Raw genomic sequence first — 13,267 nt, 5'->3', positions numbered from 1 at the left:
CCTCTGACCCATCCAAATGCAAGCTGTCATCACTTTCATCATCCAGCGCGATATGTTCATCGAAGCTGTCTTCCCCGTTCCCAGGCTGTTTGGAGAGGTTTCTCTTTTCAGGCCGTTTTCTTTGAGCTTTCTTTTCTGATTTTTTTCTTTTCAACTCAAATTCTTCTTCCAGTCTGTTTTTTTCAGGTGTGTTCGTCAGAATTTTGGACTTTGTTCTTTTCCTAGACGTTTTTCCGTCTCTTGCATAGAAACTCGCCTTAAGGTGAGGACGAACCGACTCTGGAGTCACTAGCATAGTCGCAGAAATCACTGAGCTACTGGTAGTTGGCAGCACGTCGTTATTCAAGCTCTCGTCGCCAGGGCTGGTTGATGGAACTGCAGACTGGCCTGTCATGGGAGACGTCTCTGGTGCTGGTCGGTCTGTCACAAAGGCGCTGAGAAAGTCGTGATCTTAGAAAACGTTCCTATTGAAAGGGTATATTCCTGTTTTTTGGAACCCGCTTAGTACGTTTTCCATGACGAAAGCTCTTGGAAAAGCGATTCCAACGAATATTCCGATTTCATAAATGGTAATCCTCCTGTTTGGGTTCGAAATCATCCACGAGTTAGCTGCTTCATTGTAGTATCGCTTGAATGGCCCATATATAGCAACATCAAGAGGCTGCAGCTTGTAACTGCAATGTGGCGGAAGCGTTAAGACGTCAATGCCGTTTTCTCTGCAAAGATTAACCACGCTCAATGAGACGTGCGAATCATGGTTATCCATAATCAGCAGAAGTCGATTTGTGGGCGAGCAACTGGTTTGGGAGATCAGATGGCGTATCATATCCCGGAAGATTTCGGCTGTCATCCATCCAGACGGCTGGCATTTTCCTGTGCTTCCAGGGGGCGTGCCATTGAGAAAACTTTGAAGCTAGTTCACTCGTGGAAAGACAAAGAAAGGGGCTATCGACTGGCCAGCTGCGTTGATACACCCTACGACTGTTACCAGCGTCCCTCGCTCAGCCGAAGTAATACGTCCAACTTGCTTTGATCCCTTTTCTGCAACCACCTTTGGTGTCTTCTGAACGGTGGTTACTCCAGTCTCGTCAAGATTATATATTCTGTTCGGCGGATACTTGTGCTTTATAAGCAGCTCTTCTAAATTATTGAAGAATTCGCTGACATTCGTCCTGTTGAAGCTGGTGGCTCTGGCAAGGCTTGTCGCTTCGGAGGACCTTAGGGAAAGCCCAAAACGACTCATAATGCTATTCATCCAGTCTTTTCCTGCACACTTATTTTCAGTCCAGTTCTTCGGCATATTCTTCCCTTTGGCCTGGGCATATTCATATGCAAGCTGACCTGCTTCCTTTTTCGTAAGTCCATGATGCATGTGCTGTGCCGTGACATATAGTCCTTCAGAAGTATCTCTTCGTTTGCTGAGAACACACTTTTAAAGTTGAAGGTAGTTGCCAACTCCACTGATTGGGGATCTTCTGCTGCGTCGAGTTTTGCAACTGCTCTTCGCACTGTGCTTCGTGGCAAACCAACCTCTTTCGAAACTTTGCGAAGCGGCGAACCAGATTTAACTCGCATAGCAGCTGCTCTCAGTAAGTCCTGGTCGTGGAGACCGCGGGTGGTTTTCCTAGTATACTTTCCCATTCTGCAAAAGAGAGACAGCTTAATATATTTCTAATTGACATGCGGGAACAATAAATGCAACACAATATTCACAAAATACGTAAAAAATAATAACTTCGAAAAAGATCCCAGATGATAGGGGGCAAGACGGACCGGTCCGTCTTACCCGCTGTCTCTGTGGTCCATCTTACCCTAAACCTGCTTTTTCGGAATAGTTAAAAATTATAACATAAGATGGCGCTGCAATGAAAAAAATTAATGTCTCACACACTCTCCTAGACATCCATATTTGTAAGAAAAATTACCACAGTATAAAACAGAACATTAGAAACACCAGAAAAGAAAAACATTTACCTCAAAAGCCGGTTTCGAGAATGTGAAAACGAATAAAAATATTTTTCTCGAAGACAAGATTGGCTTCAACTCTCAGACTTCGCTCCGAAACTTGCCACTAGATGGCCGTTGTTTCTAGCTCTACAAGTGATAAAAAGGTGACGCTCAAGTCGAGCAATGACAAAAGGTCCGTCTTGCCCCCCGGTCCGTCTTACCCGACTCTCCCCTACTTTGTGTTTCGATCTGGCACCATTTTTAGGAGTCCTAGGAGTACAGTACTATTTAATAGCTGTGAAAAAACGAAGCACAGGGGGGGGGGATAAATAAAACTACTAGTTGACCAGTCTCACTGCTTTAATATAGGACATAGCTGAATTAGAAAATAGCTATGAAACAGAAATAAAAAGGTATAATTCAAAGTCTATGGGTGGGGGGGGCAAATGCCCCCCCCCTGATTGGCCCGCCTGCCTCTGTTTGGTATTTCCATGAATAGCTCTGTCCATTCACAGGTTGAAAAATCTAAATATATAAAACCCAGACAGTTCCGTATCTTTCTCAGCTCATTTATCAACAACTTTTGAAGCGTTTCAGGTTGCTTTCAATTCGATTTCGTAAGAGCCGAACTAAACTTACCAATACATTCTCAATAATAAAAGGGATGTATATAATAGATCCTAACATGTTTATCAGTTTAGCCATTAATCTTCAACCCGAGAGCATCCATGTAAAAATGTACCCTGCCGAATAGAATAAATAAACAAATAGTCACTATTCTTTTATCAGTCGGTTTGTTAATGCGGTCTACTTAATCTATTATTGTTTAGTAATAAACAATTCTAAGTTGTGTTTGTTTGATATTGTTTAGTAGAATTGTTCTTACTATTTTGAGTCTCTGTTTTTGCTGTTGCGACAAGTCTTTGACTTACTACAGCTTTATTTAAGAAAACAACAAACAAGTTCGTATTTATCTGTCCCATAGCGGTTTAGATCTTTAAAACATCGGAGATAGTTGGCATTTCTTTCAAGATTGACATCAAAACACAAAAAATTTGGTGATAGCAAATAAAAATATCTTGCACTTCTTCCTTCAATTACATATAATTGAAAAACTGAATTAAACTTGAATTCATTGAATTTAAATTTTACTTTGAATTTAACTTTTACTTTGAATTTAACTTTCAACGACTTACCCGCTTGTCTGAGTGCAGCACAGGTTTCAGGCTTTTCCGACATAGTCAATAGGGTTTTGCTTATATTCTCGCGGTCATGTGAAGCCAGTAGAGAAAGGAGGTTGTAAACTACTTCTACTTTAGTACCAATTCCACCACTGGATGTTCCACCAGATGATGTGTTAATACCTCGACTCGCACCCATTGAATGAATGCTTGATGTGAAACTTACAAGACTGGCTGTGTCCTGAAAGAATCATCACTGAGACAAAAGAATATTTGCAATTTGTAACTTGTTAATTAATTCAAGCATAGGTAGTTAACCAATAGTTTAATTATAATAATAAAATTATTATTCCAGGACAACTTAGTATTTTAGGAAAGCCCAGCCTTTTTATGTCCCTGACCCTTGTATATATTCCTGTTTTTCTTGATTTTTTTTGTGCTAAATACAGAACAAAATATTTTTGCTTTTTTAAATACGATACATTGTATATTTTAACAAGTGTCCGTATTTTTCATTTTATATCATATTTTATTACATTTTTTATATCCTTTGTATTTTACCTTGCAGCAGCAAATAAGGCAGCAATTTTAGTCTCTTTCGATTCACCAATAGTTTAAATCACATAAGCTTGTTTGATCCAACGACTCTTTGGTCTAATGCCGTAAATAAGATAGTGAAAAATACGAATTTATTATGTCAAGTGAAAAAGAAAGAAAAATATTCCATAAGAATAGAATGCTTAATCAACAACAGAAAATCATTCTCAGCTCTAATAATGAAAATTTGCTATTCAGTATGTATGCCTACCCATTTCCGGAACTAAAGACTTAAAAAAAGAAGTTCAAGATATATCTTATATCCAAATATCCCATGAAATTAAAAGAGTATAATTTAATGCAATGAAAAGTTTTCTGTCTTAGTTAGACAATGCATTTTTGGAAAACATGGATAAAATTAGATAAGCATTAATTAGATCTATAATTTTCACGGCAATAGTGTATCTTTGAATGAACAATACTGCCTAAAATCCGTAGTACTTGACATAAGTAAATACGTAAAAAGAAGCCAAATTGTAATTAAGAATTTTTTAGAAGAATCCAGTTGAATTTGTAGCCCGAGGTAGCCGCCCAAAGATTTACTGCCCTACTGCAGAGCCCTGAGAATTATGAGGAAGATTGCGTATTTTGGAAGTTATGGGCTCAAGCGACACATTATTTTCTTCTTTCCTACGGACGTGACTCAGAAATTGACAATGACAACAAATTTAATACAGGAAACAGCGTAAGATTTAATTTGCACAAACGTTCTTCCCATAAATCTTAGTTTCTTCTGTAGCCGAAAATAAACCTAGGATGTTGGCAAAGTCGTGCTGCAGAGTGAGTGTCACCCAACTCCGGATTGGTTTCGAGTCTCACTCTCTCTCGTTCGTTCTGCGTAATATATTTCTCGGCCTTCCTCGTTGAGGTGCGCAATCTGACTGCCATTGGAGTAACAAGATGGACAAGTTGGAGATATGATATACAAACTGCATGTTCTAGGTAGCGCCATCTTCATAGTTCAATCACTTCGACGGATTGACTAATAAATCTGCAGATTTTCACGTTAGTTAATCTTTCCCTTCAGCTAATATTTAGTACCGGTCAAAGACAATTGTTTGTATACACTGTGAGACAATTTTTCTACTCATTTGTGAAATTTATGCATTGCAGTACACATGTTAGAATGGACAGAACGCTCCTTCGGAGCATAAGTTTCACGCTTATTGGCATGAATTCGGTTTTAGGGACATTTACACGTAGTCTGAACTAGTGCTGTAAATGGTAAAATTGGTCATGGTAAAATTAGGTATTTTACATATCTTACCGTAATTTTGCACACTCGTAAAATTTGTATTTTGCACATTTTACTATTTTACGTATTTTACCGATATTTTCCATATTTTACTGATTTATTTTATGGCGCCTTGTAGTCAACGCAGCACAAAACTACACAAAGGCCGGGAGAAACAGGTTCGGATATGATATTCGTATTGTGATTTTTATTGGATACACAGCAGGGCGAAATTAAGCAATATAATTGTCAATTGCACTCATTAATTTCGTTGTGAAGTCTTTATAACTAAGTGACAAATTGGTATTTGACTAGCTCTTCTCTTACAGCATGTCACCTTATTTCCATATGCTTATTCTCTTTTAATGAATAGTTTATGCAATCTTTCCGCTAAAAAAAGTTTGAGAAAGCAACACAATTGGGCCTGTTGGTCTGTAGCAATGTTATCCTGTATAAAGCCTAGAACGTACGGAGCTTTTTTTTATTTCCTTTTCTTCAACATGAAATGTCCAATTATTTGAATAATACCTGAAATAACATTCTGTGTGCGGTTAAAGGCTCTAGACTGTATATTATCTTTAACCATTGTTAAAGGTTCACTTTGTTAAGACAGACGGCCTTTTAGCCCCGATATATATTTGGCTTTTTTACTAACCATTTATTTTACTGAGTCTTTTTTAGAGGTGTATAAGATAGTATTGCGACGGATATGTTGAAAAAAAAAAAAAAAAAAAAAAAAAAAAAAAAAAAAAAAAAAAAAAAAAAAAAAAAAACGCTTGGTAAAATAAACGTTGACGGCAGCAGCAATGCAGTCTATTGTCAGGATGAACGAGTGTGTTTGGGAAAGGGTATATCATAAAAAAACCTAAAGTAGAAGTCATTTTTTTTTCTTGGGAAGGGAGAGGACGATTATAAAAGAGAAAACACTGGATAATTTGATTAGGCAGTATCCAGAAATTCAAAGAAATTTGAAGTGACAGCGGATTGGGTCCAAATTAGCCCCTGCTTTTGACCGTATAACATGAGTATTAATCAAATTTATGTGTCCTAAAATAAATAGTGTTTTAACAAAACTTGAATTCATTTATGTTAAGGAAATTTCTGCTTATTAGTTTTCAAAATAGACGAAGCATATTACCCCTTTAAGCCTAAGAAAATAAAAATCTTAAAACATTTTTATTAAAAGCTGAAAAAATATTAGAAAAAAAGAAAAAAAATGTTCAAATGGTCTTCTAGCTACAAGGCAACTCTTAAAACAGCAATTTTATCCCACATTTCCTAGGGAGTACCTTATTTTACCAATTTTACTGACTGAATTTTTGTTCTACGGTAATTTACAACAGTAGTCTGAACTGATCTATTCTGCCTAATTCGGATGAGAAATTTCCAGGTGACTTAATAAAGGTAAAGGTAAAGGATACGGCATTAGACTTTACAGTCCCTACCGGCGGTGCTGATCTCCGTTTCTTGGCCCTTCAGCCAGGAATTGCAATGGGGGGTTGGGGGCCAACCATCCTGTGCTTTCGCACACCCTTCCTGTTTACCTTTCCCAGATTTCTCCAGGTACCCATTTAAAAATGGGTCGACTCTGGCTAAGCTTACAGAGTCACGCCATTGACTCCCGTCCCAAACTGAACAATCGGGTACACTGGGATTCGAACCCGCGTCCTTTCAGAAACCTTCAATGTTTCTATTTTATAGCAATGAGACTGTATTTACATTTAAATTTTATGAAATTAGATACTTGGCATTTATTTGTCCAATAAGTCGTATGTCATCACATGAAAAAAAAAAAAAAAAAAAAAAAAAAAAAAAAAAAAAAAAAAAAAAAAAAAAAAATTGAAACCAATAAATTTTTTTTCATTGAAAACAATCCTTATTTTCATTTCCATTTCTAACTTATTTCCGTCTTTACATAATTTTTCCGGGACACACCCAATGTTAGTGTAGTTTTTCAGCTCTAAGCTTTTTCCTAAGGGAAAAGACATTCATCCGAGTAAAAACGAACAATTATAAAAAAGAAATAACTCTTAATATTCTCTTTGCGCAATAATCATGTAAAAATGACATGATACAATGGATTTCAGGAAACAAACTTTTATTTACCCATTTTCATACGCGAAAATATTAGGAAAAAAATTGAAATGACGGCCGTTAGAAAAGGAGAAAGAGGCGCTCCGAAATTACAAAATAAAAGTGAAGAACTGCGACGACACCATAAACTAGCAATAGAGGATACGCGTACTCGCAGTTACTAAGTCGGACAGGAAATGACACCCATTCACAAAAATTTGCGGGGGATATATTGTTTAAGAACTAGGGGAGCCAATTTGTTATATTTTATTGTCATCAATGACAATACGAAAAAGGGGGTATTCTTCAATAATAATAAAAACAAGTACTTTCAAAATCTAGGGGGGAGTGACAAAAAATATAAGAGGGCAAATATTTCCCATCCCCTGGTAATTGACACCATTGCGGGCAGGAAAGGAAGAATGTGTTTGCAGTACCTATTCTTCCATTTTCAGTACAAGATATTTATATCAGATAATTTTTTTATGGGGGACCGAAACAAAAAGGTACATTTTAAGCCATATTTTTACATTTTAATGAAGGGTAACTTCGCTCCCCAACTTCAGTGAATGTTTGCAAAGCCGACAAAAAAAATGGGCAATTCAGAATGGAAAAGGTAATCCCGTCATGAAAAGTTACTATAGCGATTCACCAACTGTGGACTAGAATATATATCTTCTATATATATAAAAATAAGTTGTCTGTCTGTCTGTGGATGTGTGGATCAGGTGACGTCAAAACTGAAAAAACTAAAAAAAGGCAAAAACTACAAAAAAAACTAAAAACTAATAAAAAAAAATAAAAAAGCTAAAAAACTAAAAAAACTAAAAAAAGGCAAAAACTACAAAAAAAACTAAAAACTAATAAAAAAGCTAAAAAACTAAAAAAACTAAAAAAAAGGCAAAAACTACAAAAAAAAACTAAAAACTAATAAAAAAAATAAAAAACTAAAAAAACTAAAAGAACTAAAAAAAGGTAAAAAACTAAAAAAACTAAAAACTAAAAAAAACTAAAAAAAAGGAAAAAACTGAAAAATAAGCTAAAATAAAGGTAAAAACCAATAAAAAACTAAAAAAAAAAACTGAAAAAACTAAAAAAAGGCAAAAACTACAAAAAAAACTAAAAACTAATAAAAAAAGTAAAAAAGCTAAAAAACTAAAAAAACTAAAAAAACTAAAAAAACTAAAAAAAGGTAAAAAACTAAAAAAAAATAAAAAATAAAAAAAAACTAAAAAAAAAGGAAAAACTGAAAAATAAGCTAACATAAAGGTAAAAACCAATAAAAAACTAAAAAGAAAAAAAGGAAAAAACTAAAAAAAATTTTCATCTAAAAAACTAAAAAAAACTAAAAAAGGTAAAAACTAAAAGAACTAAAAAAGAAAAAAATAAATGACGACACTCAAAGAGAAAGCGACCAGGACAAAAGGAATGTTCGATTAGCAATCAACAAAGCACCGGGACACAGGGAGTATAAATGACGACCAGGACATAAGTAAAAAAAAAAATTAACAAAACTAAAAAGAAGGTAAAAACTACAAAAAAACTAAAAAGAAAAAAAAAACTAAAAACTAATAAAAAAACTAAAAAATCTAAAAATCTAAATAAACTAAAAAAGAAAAAAAAAGGAAAAAAATAAAGGAGAAAAACAAAACTAAAAAACGAATGTATATACAGACCGGTACACCGGGATACAAATGACGACCGGGACACAGGGAATATAAATGACGACCGGGACACAGGGACACAACTACAACGGGGACACCGGGGGAAACAGGGGGATATAAATGACGACCGGGACAAAAAAACTAAAAAGAAAAAAAAACTAAAAACTAATAAAAAAACTAAAAAATCTAAAAATCAAAATAAGCTAAAAAAGAAAAAAAAGGAAAAAAATAAAGGAGAAAAACAAAACTAAAAAACGAATGTATATACAGACCGGGACACCGGGATACAAATGACGACCGGGACACAGGGAATATAAATGACGACCGGGACACAGGGACACAACTACAACGGGGACACCGGGGGAAACAGGGGGATGTAAATGACGACCGGGACACCGGGACAGGGAATGGTCGATTAGCAATCACCATCAACAAAGCTCAAGGGCAATCATTAGAATCATGAGGTATAGATCTGAATACAGATTGTTTTCCCATGGACCATTATATGTTGCATGTTCAAGAGTCGGTAAACCTGACAATCTATTTATATGCAAAGACAATGGGACAACAAAGAATGTTGTATATTCGCAAGTTTTACGTAGTTAAAACCATATATATATATATATATATATATATATATATATATATATATATATATATATATATATATATATATATATATATATATATATATATATATAGGTAAAAAACTAAAAAAATAAAAAATAAAAAAAAAACTAAAAAAAAGGAAAAAACTGAAAAATAAGCTAAAATAAAGGTAAAAACCAATAAAAAACTAAAAAGAAAAAAAGGAAAAAACTAAAAAAAATTTTCATCTAAAAAACTAAAAAAAACTAAAAAAGGTAAAAACTAAAAGAACTAAAAAAGAAAAAAATAAATGACGACACTCAAAGAGAAAGCGACCAGGACAAAAGGAATGTTCGATTAGCAATCAACAAAGCACCGGGACACAGGGAGTATAAATGACGACCAGGACATAAGTAAAAAAAAAAACTAACAAAACTAAAAAGAAGGTAAAAACTACAAAAAAACTAAAAAGAAAAAAACTAAAAAAAGGCAAAAACTACAAAAAAAAACTAAAAACTAATAAAAAAGCTAAAAAACTAAAAAAACTAAAAAAAGGCAAAAACTACAAAAAAAACTAAAAACTAATAAAAAAAATAAAAAAGCTATAAAACTAAAAAAACTAAAAAAAGGTAAAAAACTAAAAAAACTAAAAACTAAAAAAAACTAAAAAAAAGGAAAAAACTGAAAAATAAGCTAAAATAAAGGTAAAAACCAATAAAAAACTAAAAAAAAACTGAAAAAACTAAAAAAAGGCAAAAACTACAAAAAAACTAAAAACTAACAAAAAAAGTAAAAAAGCTAAAAAACTAAAAAAACTAAAAAAACTAAAAAAAAGGTAAAAAACTAAAAAAAATAAAAAATAAAAAAAACTAAAAAACTGAAAAATAAGCTAAAATAAAGGTAAAAACCAATAAAAAACTAAAAAGAAAAAAAGGAAAAAACTAAAAAAAATTTTCATCTAAAAAACTAAAAAAAACTAAAAAAGGTAAAAACTAAAAGAACTAAAAAAGAAAAAAATAAATGACGACACTCAAAGAGAAAGCGACCAGGACAAAAGGAATGTTCGATTAGCAATCAACAAAGCACCGGGACACAGGGAGTATAAATGACGACCAGGACATAAGTAAAAAAAAAAACTAACAAAACTAAAAAGAAGGTAAAAATTACAAAAAAACTAAAAAGAAAAAAAAACTAAAAACTAATAAAAAAACTAAAAAATCTAAAAATCTAAATAAACTAAAAAAGAAAAAAAAAGGAAAAAAATAAAGGAGAAAAACAAAACTAAAAAACGAATGTATATACAGACCGGGACACCGGGATACAAATGACGACCGGGACAGAGGGAATATAAATGAGGACCGGGAAACAGGGACACAACTACAACGGGGACACCGGGGGAAACAGGGGGATATAAATGACGACCGGGACACCGGGACAGGGAATGGTCGATTAGCAATCACCATCAACAAAGCTCAAGGGCAATCATTAGAATCATGAGGTATAGATCTGAATACAGATTGTTTTCCCATGGACCATTATATGTTGCATGTTCAAGAGTCGGTAAACCTGACAATCTATTTATATGCAAAGACAATGGGACAGCAAAGAATGTTGTATATTCGCAAGTTTTACGTAGTTAAAACCATATATATATATATATATATATATATATATATATATATATATATATATATATATATATATATATATATATATATATATATATATATATATATATCTATCTATATTCACAGGTGGGACATAGGGACACAACTACAATGGCGCGTAACTATTATGGCGCGTAACGACTTACGCGCGCGGGGGGGCTTGGGGGGGGCGCGAAGCGCCCCCACCAACTAGGTGTTGGGGTGGCGCGAAGCGCCACCCCAACAGCTAGTATATATATATATATATATATATATATATATATATATATATATATATATATATATATATATATATATATATATAATAGGTTTAAAGATAATATTCGAAACAATTTTTAAGACGGGCAACTCATTTATTCGTAGGGATTTCAAACTATACGATGAAAGAAAAAGCATATGAGCCTTCAAGTAACCTCTGATTGAAAAAAAAAGGCGATTTACATCAAAGCCTCACTTAAAGGGCGATTGTACAACATCGTCGTTCCAAAAAATTCAACAAAAAATATTTTACACTTTAATACATTAGCTTAAAAGCATATATAAACATGTAAGCATAAACAAATTCAAGAGCTTTTTTTGAAATTTTTATTTATACAGAAGTTCAAATCGCTACGTTCAAATTGAAGGCTATCCATCATAAAAAAAAATATCAACCGCCATAAAATACAGATATACTAAAAATAAGGGGAAAAACAACCCAAACATGGTAACTTAGGGCAGAAGAATGACAAAAGAGGCTACCCTACCATGGCAAATTCATAACACTATACTACAAAGACATTATAATATGGATAACCGCATCATAAATAATAACAATATGTTTTGTTATTTGCTTCCTTAAAAGAGAGTAGTAACTCAGATTTTTTTTAAATTTAGAGTTAAAAGGGATTTGAAATGCTCACTGAAAATCTAGCTCTTTCACAATTGACAGCAGAGAATCAATGCGTTCCAAAAAGAGCCGAAGAAGAAACAGACGTACAAAAGCACATTTGATGAGCAAGAGCAAATAATGCATGAGTCATAAAAACAGTCCGCTGGAGACTGAATATCATAATGCCAAAGTGATATCTGTAAGTCCATAAGTTGACTAAGTCTTAAAATATTAAGAAATAACAAAAGAGTCCCTGTTTTTGAGAAACTTTGTAGTCATGTAGGGTGATGAAGGAAAGTAGGAAGAATTCTTATAAATTTATACTGTATTATCTGGAGAGGTTTGAAGTGAAAAGAGAATGGACTGGGGTAAATAAGAGGCAAATATCTTAGGCGTCATTCTATCAATGAATTTGGAAGAGCTTCAATAACTAATTAGGGGAATTTTCTTTATGTAAATGACCTAAATTTTGGTTAATTTTATATGCAGATGATCAGAGTGAATAATTCCCAAGAGTCTATATGTCTGAATCCTGCTGACATTAGTTCCAGAAATAACTATTCGCTTCAAATACTACTTGCTTAGATATCCAAAAAATCCTAAACTCTGTCTTAAGACAAATTTGGGACTACAATCGCAAAAACACCACCGGATAACTGAGTTAATTTCAGCCATTAAATTTCCAATGAACAAAGAAGGAGTTTTAGCTTCAACAGATGCCACTGTATCATCCGTGAACATAACTACTAGGCTGTTATTAGGTGATAAACAATTAGGGAAATAATTTACATAATTTAAAAACAGCAATGGTCCTAGTACAGATCCGTAGGGCAGATCTAAAATGTAGACATTCATAGCGGTAGTCGAGGAGCCATGGGTCGTCAGAGGAAAAATCATGGGGAAGGTCAGAGGGGCTGAACTTCATGTGCACAATGAGGTGAGCACCCCTCCTAGAGCGTTTATTTATCAATCAAAAAATTTTGATACTTGGAAGTTGTCTAAATATTGTTCTAGGGATGTAGTAGCTGTTATGGTGAAAAATCTGTTTCGCCATGAGAGTCTGGTATTTAGTTCAATTTACATACCCCATGATGAGGAACCACCACCAGAGACAGTAATAGAACTTGTGGATACTGTAAAGCTGAGAAAATTCCCCAACTGTGTCATGCGTTGTAAATGCGCATCACACATAATGGGGAAGCACTGATACAAACGAAGGAGACTTGAGCTTCTGGATTACCTGGCAGGAAAAGGCCTTGCTTGGTGCAATTGGGGCTCGAGCCCTACTTTCATAACAAGAGGAAGATGAGAGGTTTTGGATCTACCAATAATCTCTTCAAACTATGAGACACTGGCAAAGGATTGGCAAGTGAGCGATCTTCTGCCCTTTTCTGAACCATCAATTAATAAGATTCAAAATAGATGTATCCCAACGACAAAGAAAA

The 13,267-nt window shown here is 33.9% G+C and overlaps 1 protein-coding gene across 2 annotated transcripts in view; it reads right to left on the bottom strand.

Annotated features, from left to right (window-relative positions):
- The window catches only part of LOC136031855 (adenomatous polyposis coli protein-like), a 127,465-nt gene that overhangs the window by 69,422 nt on the left and 44,776 nt on the right, over positions 1 to 13,267 (bottom strand). For both annotated transcript variants that reach the window (XM_065711720.1, XM_065711719.1), the window contains one exon: positions 3,144 to 3,369. In XM_065711720.1, the coding sequence (XP_065567792.1) occupies positions 3,144 to 3,369 (226 nt within the window). The remainder of the gene's footprint in view (positions 1 to 3,143; positions 3,370 to 13,267) is intronic.

Source organism: Artemia franciscana, chromosome 10 (assembly GCF_032884065.1).
Source record: "Artemia franciscana chromosome 10, ASM3288406v1, whole genome shotgun sequence".
In the NCBI taxonomy this organism is placed as follows: domain Eukaryota; kingdom Metazoa; phylum Arthropoda; class Branchiopoda; order Anostraca; family Artemiidae; genus Artemia; species Artemia franciscana.
The sequence above is the reverse complement of the archived record's forward strand: the minus strand, read 5'-3'. Positions and strand labels throughout refer to the sequence as shown.